The 14,256-nt window shown below is 37.8% G+C and overlaps 1 protein-coding gene across 38 annotated transcripts in view; it reads left to right on the top strand.

Moving 5' to 3' along the window:
• Positions 1-12,123, top strand: part of ADD3 (adducin 3) — a 108,441-nt gene extending 96,318 nt beyond the window's left edge. For 21 of the 38 annotated variants that reach the window (XM_068949654.1, XM_068949656.1, XM_068949667.1 and 18 more), the window contains 10 exons: positions 142-291; positions 1,278-1,421; positions 1,510-1,608; positions 2,658-2,840; positions 3,589-3,846; positions 4,972-5,091; positions 6,412-6,501; positions 7,578-7,701; positions 9,006-9,101; positions 9,757-12,123. In XM_068949654.1, coding sequence (XP_068805755.1) covers positions 142-291; positions 1,278-1,421; positions 1,510-1,608; positions 2,658-2,840; positions 3,589-3,846; positions 4,972-5,091; positions 6,412-6,501; positions 7,578-7,701; positions 9,006-9,101; positions 9,757-10,055 — 1,563 coding nt within the window. In that variant the 3' untranslated portion in view covers positions 10,056-12,123. The remainder of the gene's footprint in view (positions 1-141; positions 292-1,277; positions 1,422-1,509; positions 1,609-2,657; positions 2,841-3,588; positions 3,847-4,971; positions 5,092-6,411; positions 6,502-7,577; positions 7,702-9,005; positions 9,102-9,756) is intronic. The other 17 variants (XM_068949674.1, XM_068949676.1, XM_068949682.1 and 14 more) reach the window with 1 other exon arrangement.
• Positions 12,124-14,256: the final 2,133 nt, after the last annotated feature.

The raw sequence follows: 14,256 nt of genomic DNA, 5'->3' as shown, positions 1-14,256 counted from the left end.
TCACGCACAGATCCCTAAGAGCGCAGAAAATGTAGGCAAAAATTTGGTATCGGGAAGGGGACATAGAGGAGGTCGGGCAGTTCAGACAACTGCAGTTATAGCAGGTTTCTTGAATGTTGTTCCTTTGTTTGATTTTTCCAGGTTAAGGTAAACATCCTAGGAGATGTAGTTGACCAGGGAAGTACAACTCTAAGTATTGACAGCGCAGGATTCAGTCCACATGTGGCCATCTACTCCACACGTCCTGATGTCAGATGTGTAATACACATACATACCCCTGCAACAGCAGCGGTAAGTCCTCCTGCTTCTAGCATGAAATGTAAAAGAAAACAGGTTTACCTTAGGAACTTAGATAAGCTTTCTGCAGCTGAATTGCTGCTCACAGCAGTTTTATTTCTGTTTTTAACATTAATTTAATTATTCGTGACTACACTGATAGAAAAGGCTGATTCTGGGAGGTTATGAAATCAGCCGAGTAGGAGGGCCGGGCCGCTGCAGTGAAATGGATGAGAATAAACTGATGCTCAGATATGACGGTACTCGGACTGAGAAAGGAGTAAAGTATACAGTTCACACAATCTTTATTTATAGCACCTCATACCATACAATGTGTTATATACATTGTCATTTGAATTATGCAGCTTTGTTTTTACATGGCTGTATTAGTAGTTCAGTTCTGATTTACCTCCCTATTTAAAGAGTTGTAGTTAAAATGTAAGTGATAATTATGGCACAATTGAGTAGAGCTCTAAACTGGACTGTATGATCACAATAAAAATGTAAGGAGCTTTGAAAGAATTGCTTTGAGATGAATAGGTAAATTCCATGTTATATTATTATATATAAATGCATGCATATGCATTCCTTGACTAGAGACAGAAAAGGGAATGGCTAATTTTTTTTTTTAATTCCAGCATTTTAGTTAGAAACACCAGCAAAGCAGGAAAAAACACTGTGTAGGTATATGATGATAAAATATGGATAAAATTCACAGAAACTAATTTATTTGGGGTAATTTGTCCTCTCCTACCATACACTTGTCCCTAAGTTAAGTAACAGTAGCTCTGTCACCCTGTAGGAAGCTAGACGAGGTAAAGCATTAAGGTATTATTACTCAACTTCTATTATGGAGAGATTGTCTGTTTTCTAGCAAAAATGTAATGTACAGCCCACTAAGGCTCTTGGAGAAAGAGTGATTGAGAAGTGGCTTTTAAAAGATTTTTTTTCTACTTATCTACTTATTCTACTTTTTTTCTTCCTTCATTTTCTTGAAACAGGTTTCGTCTATGAAGTGTGGTATCCTTCCCATTTCACAAGAGGCTCTGATTCTGGGAGATGTTGCTTATTACAATTACCAGGGATCTCTTGATGAGCAGGAAGAGAGAATTCAACTTCAGAAAGTTCTTGGACCCAGTTGCAAGGTATTCAGCCTCCTTCATGCTTTTCATAAACAATTTTCATGTACCGTGCCAGTTTCTACCATTTAACATTAGTGTCTGTATTTACTAGGTATTGGTCTTGAGAAACCATGGTGTGGTAGCACTGGGAGAAACACTGGAAGAAGCATTCCACTATATTTTCAATGTGCAACTGGCCTGTGAAACACAGGTGAGAGAGAATTTGTCAGTATTTGGCTTCAAAAGCTTGTAGTGATGAGTTATAGATTACGTCTCAGATGTGAAAATCTGTCATGTTACAGTATTTAAGCTTGTGGAATCCAATATAATATGCCAGGTAAAAATCGGAGAAATTGGAGTCATCAGGATGGAACATAGATGGAACAACACGAATACTGTATCACTTCTCTTGGAACACGTCCTGGTCTTGTTGCGCTCGGAAGCGTATAGGTTTCGTTCCGTAATGTGGAGAGCAAGCGTCAGGCGTTCCCCCGGTGGAAAGCAGTTACTCTCAGGCGAACGAGCAGATAAAAGATGCAGTAGTACTCACTGCATGTGGAGATGTTACTCAAGATATCTCAGTATCCAGCTCATTTATCAAAGCTGAATGTTGTGCCAAGGAAAGAAGCTTTAGCCTATGATCACAAAGAATTGCAAAACCAAATAAACTAAAGGTCTTTGGAGGAATGGTAGAGGGTGCATTTAAAAATAAATTCAGTCCCGAAATCAGTGGTTTCCGTTTTGTCTAACTTCTGCTATCTAGTTAGGTATCTAGACGTTATTTATAATCAGTGTGGAGAGATACCACTGGAAGTGTCCTTACCTTCCATAACTCTAACCTCATGCCCAGAAACTTCATCACACTTTGCTCTTTCTTGTTCCCTAGCAATCCTGTCCTCCCGAGTACACGTTTGGAGGGGGAGTGCCAATGGCAGTCTCCCTGCTGTACACTTTGAATTCTGTCACTCATCCCCTTTGAAATCTATGTCAAATTGAAAGATATTCATGATCTTGTGATGCACAAAATTCTTTTTAGGGTACTCTAAGAGCTAGTGTTTGAATCTGCTCCTTTTAAAGCGTAGATAGTATCGTTCAATAAGAATCATTTGTTATATATTTGAATGTGTTTGTGCATAGAAGAAAATTAATCGGCGAAAAAACTGCAGCTTATGCGTTGAATGTTTTCCTCCTGGGAATTCAGACAAGCAGAGAATTCCAAAAAATTTTCCACAAATGAAATATATCCTCTCATGTCTTTAGGTTCATGCATTAGCTGGAGCAGGTGGGGTAGACAATCTCCTACTACTAGATGTGCAGAAGTTCAAGCCTGTCACGCATGCTTTGGCAGCAGCTGGAGGAGGTGGAGTTACTATGGCTTCACAACAAAAATGGAAAGTTGGGGAGCAAGAGTTTGAAGCACTCATGCGGATGCTAGACAACCTGGTAAGAACATGTTTTTTGCATTCTACGTACTCCTGTAAGCTTCTGAATATAGGATTAGGAGTCTGCAAAGAAAATGATTCTTTGTGAATTTGAAAATGAAGAGGAAGTGTTATTTACTGTATGTTTAATCTCTTCTGCTTGGCTTAGCTTTTTTTAATGTCAGTTTATCTGAAAACTGTAATCTACCATAGAAAGATTACATAATGTTTTGAACTTAAACTTTGTCATGCCCATCTAACAAGCTTTACTATTTTCTTTCTATAGTGGCCTACTAGTAAAAATATTTTTAATCACAACCATAGCAAACAGACATAGAAGGTTCCCTCTATATTTTGTTACTAACTCTAATGTTAGGTTTTATCCATTTTAAATTCTACACAGGAAAAAAGGAGATAAGATGATAATTATTCCTTGTTTGAAGTGTCTATTTGGCACTATGAATTCTGGAACAGCCTTTTAATACAAATAGAGTGAGAAATGGGGTGGTGTCATGAATTCGAGTGTGTCGTTGCGCAAGCTAGGTCAATGTCCTCTTGAATGTCCCCTGAGTCGCAGCTCGAGCAGGAAGATTGCTCGCTGGTTACTCATTCACAGAGACGGGAGAAAGGTGAAGGGTAAGTGGAGTTCTGTCCAGTTGCACCGGATGTTTTAAATGGGTTAATAAAAGAATAGGCTGAATGAACGTTGAAGGACACCACTAAGCTGTTCTTTGAAGGGCTGATTTTCTGGTCTTCTTTTACCTCCACAGGGATACAGAACTGGCTATGCCTATAGGCAACCATTAGTCAGAGAAAAACCCAGACATAAGAGTGATGTTGAGATCCCAGCCACAGTGACTGCCTTTTCCTTTGAAGATGAGGCAGTCCCACTCTCCCCCCTCAAGTTCCTGGCCCAAAGACAACAGAGGGAGAAGACAAGATGGCTGAACTCTCCAAATACCTACTTGAAAGTGAATGTGCCTGAGGAGTCTTGGAACGGAGAAACTAGTCCCAGAACTAAGATCACGGTAGGTAGATGGTTAGGCAGTTGCCTTGTACTCTTGCTCTGCTTGGGAGAAAGCAAATTGCACTCCATTTATGTGAGGAAATCTTTAAAAGGGTTAGCAAATTGGTTAATCAAGCAGATAAAAATAGGCTTTTGGGAGATGTAATGGCATTAGTACTAAGGGCCTCTTCTGTTTTGGTGATGTTACTGTTTGGAAAGTAACAGTTTATGGTAAAATTTAACAGTGGTTTCCCTTTGTTACTTACTCCTCTGATTCCTACAGTAGGAAATAGTTTTTCTGCCATATATTTTTGTGTTATTAATTACCCACCAAATATAATAAGGTTTTAAATCACCTGTGGGACCTTCTCATCCCTACATGAGGAAAATGCAAGCTTTAATTCTCCTCTCACTGTCCCTTCCCCAGTGTTTGTGAGCCTGCTAAAAGTAGGCTCTGAAGAGTCTGTCCATGTTATTGTTTCTGATGATGACCAAGATTTTCCGTCTCTTTTGCCTTACTGAGATGCTTCCACTAGCATGTTTTCAGCCCGGAGGTGGCTCCCTTGTAGGAGTGAGACTCAAACAGGTTATTTGCAATGGGGCTAGTGCAGTTGCCTAGTACACTCCTAAATACTGGAGCTCCTCCTGCTGGCAGGTTAGGGATTTTCTAAAATTAAATTTAGATGAGACATCTTCAGTGACAAGTTTATTTAAAACCTGGCTTACAAAGGAAAAACTTTCAGACAGTTTGTGATTTGCAGAGGTGGAAGTTGATTGTATGAATGAAGTAATAAGAAAGGACAGGCTCTGGAGTCAGCAGATCTATATACCAGTTGCTAGGAAGGGTGATCCTTCCAAAATACAATTTCATTAGTACGCAGTTTGTATTGCATTTTGGAAGAATGTGTTTCATTTCAGCGCTTATTGAAAGTGATCTTCACGGTGTCTGTTCAAGGCAACTGAAGTCCCCTTGCGCAAGCATACAAGCTTGTAATAACTTAGGTTTCCTATTGTGGGTGTCATGCGGGATTGAGAATAGAATCAGGAAGTCCTTTCTTTATATCTGTTCTCTAACCATAAGGTAACACTCTGATAATTATCCCTTATCCTATCATGCCATTTTTATCATAATATTTTTTTCTTTAAGTGGATGAAAGCAGATGACTCTTCCAAGACTAGTGGAGGAACGCCAATCAAAATTGAAGATCCAAACCAATTTGTTCCTTTAAATACAAACCCAAATGAAGTGTTGGAAAAGAGAAATAAGGTAAAATAAGTGAACTGAAGAAAACTGTAACATTTCCAAATATAATTACATATTCAAGTAATGGTTCAACATAGCAATAAAATAACATTTTTGGAGTCATTTTAGAAAAAGGTTTCTAAAGTTGCATGTGCTTTTGGCACTAAAAATATATGTGTAAATATAGAATGCATATAAACTCTCTATAGAAAGATACAAATATATAAATTTTGAATACAGTAATATGATGAATGATGAGCGTTAACTCTGGAAATGATAGGTTGGAGATGTTAGTTCCCACTATTAAGCATTATGCTGAGTGAATAATTAGGTGTATTGCTCTGCATCATCTATAGTGTGATTTGATCTTGGACTGGCTCTGTTCTATATTAATTTGCCTGGCACTTACTAAGCTGGAGTTTCTGTTGTGCAGTCCACTTTCCAATGGCAGTAAAAATATAAATAAAAAAAGAAAACAGCAGCAGCAGCAACAAAAGAAAAGAGAGAGATATTATTGTTAGAGCTCTCTGTAGGCATAAAAGTCTCACTGCTTTTCCCTTAAAGCACATAAGGCGCCAGCTGACAGATTGACCAAATACTCCACCCTAAGCATAACTATATTAGCAGATATAAAGGATAATTTCCGTTTAGTTGCAGGATTTTTCTTTCTTGGAAAGAGCTGTAACAGTATCCATGGGGATCGAACTGAAGTCAGGAGGAGCAACTCCCTTCCTTACAGCTGGAAAAACTAATCATCAGCTAACTGTTGATGAGATTAGTATTACGAGTCCCAGACAACGATTTTTAGACTTAGATTCTACAGCAGAAAAACAGTGACCAACTGTCTATTGAGACAATGGCAGTTATCTCGTGTATTTTTGTATTTATATCTGATCTGCCAATCCATTAAGCCCTGACAGCATGAAGTTAGAGCTGTTGGTTTGGGGGGAAATCAGTGATTTGTTCACAGAAGGAAAAACTGTGCCAACCTTTCTGACCACAGAGATCTCTTGAATAGCTTAACATGTATCATTCATTTTAGGGGTGGAGAGGATAGATCCAGAGATGTAAGGGGGTCATTTCTGAATAGCGATGTACATGAAGTGCAGGAGCTGGGACGAGGATGAATTTTCAGGAGTACTTGAATGGCTGTGAGGTCAGCATAAGCAGTGTGTTCAGAGGTGGAAGGAGAGATCATGCTCTTAATTTTTAGGTGCAGCAGTGTGTAATTCAGTCTTCAAGCCATATACTGCTGTTTGTATTACTGGCTTTACAAAGCTCATGGGAATAGGGTTTGTTAAAGACAAATATCTGCTTCTAACACAGTTTATTTTCTCTATATAGATTCGGGAGCAGAACCGATACGACTTAAAAACAGCAGGACCACAGTCTCAGTTGCTTGCTGGGATTGTTGTGGATAAAAAACCGAGTCCAGTGAGTAGGACATAATTCAATGATTTACATACATGCAGGCTATTTTGGCTGTCTGTCTTTCAGATTTTAGTTTGGGTCCTTTCTTTTTTAAATGCTTTATTAGAACTGGTTATTTTAATGCCGAGTTTTGGGTGTAAGATACATTTTATTAGTGTAGGTGCATCTTTTATCTCAGAGGTTTAAAATGTTAGTTTCAAACGGAGATGTGTGCAGTGAGTTAGCCTGACTTTCATATTAATGAAGTAGGACTCTAGCCTAAAACTGTTTAAGCTGAAGACTGGCAAACTTTATAATGCACGGTGCTGAAAATAATCATTTTATCTGCCTGTGAAACGTGCTGGTAAAGTTTCTTACCTGTCCTCATCAATATATTTATTTCTGAACAATATAGATATCCCTAATGTATCTAACAAACTATACGTAATGATAAACAGAATTCCATAATTCTGAGAGTTTCCAGAGATTGTATCTGTTTCTTCATTTTAGTTTCCAATACTCTTTCGAGGTAAAACTGAGTTTGCTTATTTCAGACAAAAAGAGTATTTTCCAAATGGGTTTTCAGTCAGTGTGAAAATAATTTTCCCATTGTAAACTTCATCTCAGAAAAGCTCTTCCAGTTAGATTCTTAAGCTGGAGCATGAGGGCAGTTATTTTCCTACCAAAAAATTCCTAGAACTTAGGGTATTCACAAAAAAAATGCAGGAAACCTTTTGTTTGGATTCCTGTTGTTAAGGACTTTCACTTCTCTGAAGAATAGCTTAGTCTCAAAACTATAAGCTGCTGAGGCAGATCTCTTCTTTAAAGCTGCCCCCTCTTGGTAGAAGAAACTCAAATAATGGTTGTGCCAATCTAATTCAATGGTGATTTACACCTCTGTGGTCACTGTTCATTACTAAGCAGATGTCTGTTAATTGGGGCAATTTTATTCTGGATGTGTGTATGTGTATGGTTCTTCTGGTATTCCTTCTCTGCAGGTCTCCTGTCACCAAGTTTGGGGCAAAAAAGAGACGTTAGCCATGTACATCTCTGTTTCTTTGTTTTTTAACTGTTAATCTTTGTGGGTTTCTCTTTTCCAGCCAATGCAATTTGAAGATGACGAGCATGCGCCACCAGCACCACCCAACCCATTCAGCCATCTCACAGAAAAGGAACTGGAAGAGTACAAGAAAACAATTGAGCGCAAGCAGCTAGGGTTGGAAGGTCAGTGGTGCACTTATGTGTTGGGGTTTACGTTTCAATAATCAACTCTTCATTTTTAGTTTGAAAATACTGTAAACATGTAAATATGCTAATAATTAGCATGTCTTGTTGGCAAGTACTTTGCTTTAGAAATAATCATTCCTTGAGATATTTGGAATTTTATTTTTCAAATGCTTGGGTTTTTGGTTTTTTGTTTGTTTGGTTTTTATTTTGGTTAATGCTGAAATTAACGCAAGGAAAGATTTGCACAGAAACAGGGTTGACAAAAACACATTTTAACATAATGACTTTTTTTTGTTAGAATCATAGAATAACTTAGCTTGGAAGAGCCGTGAAGGTCATCTAGGCCAACCTCCTGCTCAAAGCTAATTTCAAAGTTGATCAAGTTGCTCAGGACCATGTCCATTTGAGCTTTGAATATCTTTAAGGATACGGATTCCACAGCCTGTCTGCCAACCTGTTCTAGTGCTTAACCGCCTGCATTGTGAAAGTTTTGTTAAATAATGTGAGTGATATATGAATGATGAAAGTTAGTCTATGTCACTTAATTAGGAAGTGTGTGGCAAGACAGAGAAATCCTGCAATCTTGGGTTCTTTTTATAAATGTTCAGATATCAGAATTCATAAGAAAAACTGTTAGCTTCTCATTAAGAACCTGAAATACTCTGTGATATTTTATATTTGGTACCTCCTTGTCGATACGTTCTCCATTTTCTGACCCTTAGATTTCAGTATTTTTAATACACCTTGCATTTTTTTTATTTCCAAAAGCTTAAGGAAGCAAGATAAAGCATGTCAGTAGTTTTCCCATTATTCTCCCAATACTCAACTCATCTACTTTTGCTATAACCTTTTTATATCTTTCTTGCGATGCTGCTGTTCCATAGGGAATTACTAATTCAGTTTTTTGTTTTGTTTGTTTTTTTAACAACTGCACTTATTATGCACTCTTCTTCACTAATACTGTGTAATAAAACAACTTTTCTATATGTCGCATTCAGGGCATAGTATAATAATTTTTTATAACAGCAAACTCTGGCGTGTGGCTAGATAAAACCGTGGGGCATGCTACCTGGGATTCAGCCCCTCCCGCTTTCTCTGGAACAACTAATACATCGTGATTGTTAATGAATGAAGTGTGTAATTACATGATCTACAGTGTTTAAACTGCGTATTGTAACTTCTTGAGGTTATCAGCATGAACAGTACATTGCTAGCAGAGCGTAAATCTTGTAGCACTAGCACTGACATTCTTGCCTTATTTTTACTTTTGCATGGCTACTAATTCAAATCTTGTCCTGCAGATGCTGAACAAGAATTATTCTCAGATGACGGTTCATCTGTGTCACAAATTCAGTCACAAACTCAGTCCCCGCAAAATGTCCCAGAAAAACTAGAAGGTATTCCATGTAATTTCTGTAAAATGCCAGTGGCTCTAACCTGAGTCATCAGCTCTCTTGTTGCATTCTTTACATTTGCTTGAAGTCGACTGAGCAAAAAAGAACCCAGTTGTACCAGAATCCAGGTGGGAGTCTGTCCAGAAAACTGAATTGCTTTTTTTCCCTGATACGGAATTCTCACAAATGGCACACTGAAATGTAGCTACTTATGAGGTGGGGAAAATGGATATTATATATTGCCTTTATTTAAAGTGTTAGGATTAGACTTTTTGACTAAGAATTTTCCAGAAACAGCTAACAAAAGGCACTTTTTAAAAGGTTGCTATTCTGAAGGTTTCTGTATGTAGTGGCTGTGTTTTCATAAGCTAGTCTCATGCAGTAAAGCAGAACCCTGCGTGTGCTTGGGACTGTACAGCTGGCTATGTACCTGGCTAAGATAAGCTCAGCTTTTTCAGCCCGTTTTCCTTTAATGACATTTTCACAGTATTTGTCTGTTTGCAATGAGTAAGAATTCAGATAAAGAAAACAACAGGTCTGAAAAAGTCAGGTTTCATTCTTTGGATCACGATCCAGACTCACATCTTATGCTTGTTTCAGTACAGTCTTTTTACATGAACATAAGTATGAATAATTGCAAAAATTTCTGTTCTCTTAGAAAATCATGAAGATCTGTATACCCAGAACGCTAACCTAGTATCTGCAGAGTTACCCGTGGTGGTGGTAAATGGCAAGGAAGACGCGCATGATGTGGAAGAAGATCTCACCAAGAGGGTCAGTCAGTTAACCACTAGTACTGTGGAGAGCGTAGAGATTACAATTAAAACCTCGGAAAAGATTGAAGAGGCCCTGTCCCCTGAAGGGTCACCTTCCAAATCTCCATCAAAGAAGAAAAAGAAATTCCGTACTCCATCTTTTCTGAAGAAGAATAAAAAGAAGGAGAAAGTAGAAGCGTAAGAGCAGTTCTGTTGTGAGGAGACATTGCACATTTTAAACATTTAAGTTGACCATTAACAGAGTAGTGTTGGGGGGTGCAGTAACTGGACTTTTAACCTAAACAAAAAGGAACTGGAAGAGGTTTTGCTTTAAAAAAGAATTAAAAAACATTTTCGTGTTAATTGAAAATTAATTCATCTCTCACTGAAGTGTGTCCAGAATTGCTATGGGGGTCTGAAACATTCAGTAGTTTCATACAGAAGTACACTGGCAGGTGCTCGAATACCATCGCAGCAGGATCAAATACCATCGCAGTACACCAGCAGCAAGTTCTGCTTGGAGTATTTTGCAGACCTTGAAATTTTCAGTACAGTTAAAGTCTTTAACAAAGTTACTGTTGAGTGATCTCATGTGACTTTTTTTTTTAACTGCTGTCTCATTTGGTAACCAGATCATTCATTTTTGTGTTGGGATTTTGACCATATATTTTGTTTCTGTACCCCTATTTGAGCGGGTGCATATTAACAGCACACCTTTAAGTCTTTTTAAGATTAGATCATATAGAAATATTATACACTGGCACATAATATTAGGGGGGAAACTGTGTAAGAGAAAGTTTATTGGAATTATACAAAATGTCTAAGAGTTCCATTCATCAATAACTTTTTTGCCAAATATTTCATTTTAGTGAAATATAATTTTTGAAGACTTCTTTTTTATTCTATCAGTTGGGGGGAGAAATACCCTTATTTTTCAAGAAAGGGGATTTTATACACTTAACATTGATAATTTAGTTTAACTGGCAAAACAAAAAAAGATTTTATATGTTCAAATGTTTGTATACCATTCAGTATAAAAGTATTATAAGCATGTGAACCAAGCATTTAATAGTAGAGTGCATTTAAGAATGCTTGGTTTAGAGTATACTTAAATATAATTCAGGAATCCAGGGACTTAGAAATCAAAAGATAAAAGCATATAAAATTAAACTGGATTCATGTTTAAAACTTACTGTTTTTTTTTTCCTTGTGGTATTGCTAATGAATGAAGAAAAATAATCTCTTAACATAACCAAATGAAGGAAACAAAACTGATAAAAGGGAAAGTGAAATAGTAAGAAAATAGGAGGAGAACAAGAAAGTAAAAGTTTGGTGATTATTTTTTATTAAGTATATGATATGGAATGTGGGGTATTTTTATTAAAGCAGCAAAGTTACATTTCCATATTAGAAGTTTTAAATAATTTGTATGGATTCATACGGAGTGCAACACTGTTTTTTTTTTCTTCCCCTTCATTGTCATTTGAATTGTAAAAGGGTCTCATGAATCTGTGTTGTCCTTAGGGTGAACCCAGAGCAAATTAGAGCCTAGTGCCATGGGTAAGGGTGGTACCGCCACTTACTCATTTTTACTGATATTGTCATTTTACTACTTTTACTGTATTGTAAATACAAACAAGCATAGAAATTAACATAGAGTTTTTCTTCGCTGTGTCAAACTTGTCTGTAAATCAGTCATCACAATAGGAAGTACCTTTAAAAGATCCGTGTGATTCCTGAATTGCCGGTTGAAATATTATACGCTATATAAATTGTTAAATATGGCTGGAGAGTGGTTTGGCATGCAAAAATGTTGATTATAGCATGTTTGGGGGCTGGTTAGCTTTGACTGTGTAAGTGTGATAATGCAACGTTGGAATGGATCCTGGAAACAATTTTCTAGCTATCACTAAATACTGGAATCAGTGTTTTTAATCATAGTGGAAACTTTCAGTTGCTTACTTTGTTTTTTATGTTCTACATTATTTGTGTTGTATTACAACATATGTAGAAACAGTAACCTGTGAACTACGCTTTTCATAACTTTTTTAAAAATATATCTAAATGAATGCAATGTGCATAAATATTTTTTAAAATGCAACCGTGAACTATTTGCACCTTTTGCTAATGCCTCTATTTACTTGCTTTGGCATAAAGAATGAGCCAGCCAACTCTGTGTCCTGTGGAAAATATATAAATGTTATCTGAAATTGCTCATAGATGTAATGCTAATTAATGTTAAATCACAAATAAACAGTATTTTAAATAGATGAATTTTGTATAGCAGCCTTTTGTTTACACGCTACTCTTGCATCTCTTCTTGTAAAAAGATGCTTTGTTTATGCACATTACTTGTAAAGAATTTATGCTAAAGACAGACTCTTGAACTTACTGTGAAAACTATGCAGGAAAGCGGCCTGATGTCATTAGAGAACAGTTGTTTTCTGTCTTGGAAAAGGAAAGAGGAGAATCGTGGCAAAAAACCACAGAACTGTCAGGCAGGAATTTTGGGCCCTGGCTGCGTTTGTGCTGCAGGCGCCCCTTACCTGGGCAGGTTTCTCCACCTTCTTGCTCTCTCTGTCCTTCTCCGCAACGGGGCCTTAAGGGTGCTTACTTCAGCCATAGGACGGGGAGGTGTAAGTGCTGTGCAGGTATATAGCATGGAAGCAACTTGTGTAAACTACCATTGTTTTAATTTTGTTAATGAAAACCAAGTTCTTTGTAGTAAAGCTTTTCTTTCAAAGTTATTTGAAGACATCCATGTCAGGTCCTGCCAGCATATCGTGTGGCTCAGACCCTCTGAGGCTGCAGAATTTCAAATGTTATGTTTTTATAGCTGTGTCCATTGTAAAATGTCTTTAAGGATCTTGACAAAATGTTTATTTTCTTTGTCCTTCCACAAATCAGCCTTTTGTTTCTATTTTCAAATGGCCAAAATCTAGCCCTCTAAGTCCAGTGACAGTTTCATGAACTCTTTCCCAGTGTAGAGGATAATTTGGTTCAGCATTTTGAGTAACTAAATCTTAACTTAGTTTCAAGTTATTTTCTTACTATTTCTTTCACCAGGAACATCTACAATCTGCTCAGTGCTGTACTAACATGAAAGTGGACACTGTATCGACACTGCAGAGCTTACGCTGTAAAGCTGAATGCATCTATAGCCCTGTTCTGATGTGAACTCCCTTTTTTCCTGAGTCTAGGAACCACAACAGACCCTTCATGTTCACCTGGACCTTATTGGTCCATAGCGTTACAAGAAAGGTTTGAGATTCTGCAAGCCAAAGCATGGAAATGAGGTAGATGTTAATCGCAGGCACAACACGTGTTAAGGCTCAGCGAGAGGTCTTAGGTAGTAGGAGGCCTTGGAAAACGCAGCTTGAAAACAGATCATTGACGCAATAGGTCAATGGTAGTAATTATTACATGATAGGTAGCAATTATTGCTGTCAGGATGCTTAACCCAAGAAAGTCACAGAAAAAAGAGTGTGTATCCTATGAGGAATTGTGCACAAGCTATTGTGCAAGAATGTTATTAAGGAATTAAGGTTGTGCATCTTTACACCCTACTCTTGTCTGTGTATGACAATACAGACTAAAATCTGAATTCTGATCAGGTAATTAGTTCTTTTACGGATTCGCACAGTACTCTGGAGATGAGGGTTACATAGCAAAATAGATTTTGCCTCATTTGCTGCAGAAATTTGAAAGTATTGTCACTGAGACTTTAAGATCCTGTAAAGAGATAGGATTGACGTCCTGGTTAAGGCTGTTATAGGCCATTTTGAACATATTTCCCTGCTTTGCTGGTTAAGTTATTGTATAGTGTTCAGTAAATCACTTAAACTGCTATTTTCTCTGGTGCTCAGTGGTTGACGATCTTCTATTTTCTGGATGTCCATTTGCAGAAGTGCTGAGTTTTCTCTGTTTCAACTGGAGAGTACTCTCTGGAAACCGCTAAGATGTTGCACAATGCTAAGTAGCCAGGAATGGGGGAAGGACCCACTCTGGCTCAAACTGGGCACACAGGTCTGATGGAAACGTCTGACATTAATGTCCTCGTGCTTCCATTATGCTTTCTGCCAGCTGGAGGGAAAATAACATCCTCTCGCTCAAGTGGCTGTTTAATGGATTGGTGGTTGTCAGGTGCTGTAATGGCAAAGCCCTGTTACGCGACAGAGAAGTCTCGTGTCCTAGCTGGGTTTGAGCGATGCCGAGCAAATAAGACAAATGACCCCATACCAAACAGGAAGAAAACAAAATATTGCCTGATTGCTCTTGCAGTGTCGGTTGGTGATCCAGTATGTTAAACGAGGCGGAGCACTCATTAAAAAGCAGTAATTAAAACCTGTATGGTAATGCGCACGAAGAAGGCGGTTGGACCGCAGTCAGCCTGTCGGTGGGCA

The sequence above is a fragment of the Struthio camelus genome, chromosome 7 (genome assembly GCF_040807025.1).
Source record: "Struthio camelus isolate bStrCam1 chromosome 7, bStrCam1.hap1, whole genome shotgun sequence".
In the NCBI taxonomy this organism is placed as follows: Eukaryota; Metazoa; Chordata; class Aves; order Struthioniformes; family Struthionidae; genus Struthio; species Struthio camelus.
This window is presented reverse-complemented; position numbering and strand designations above follow the sequence as displayed.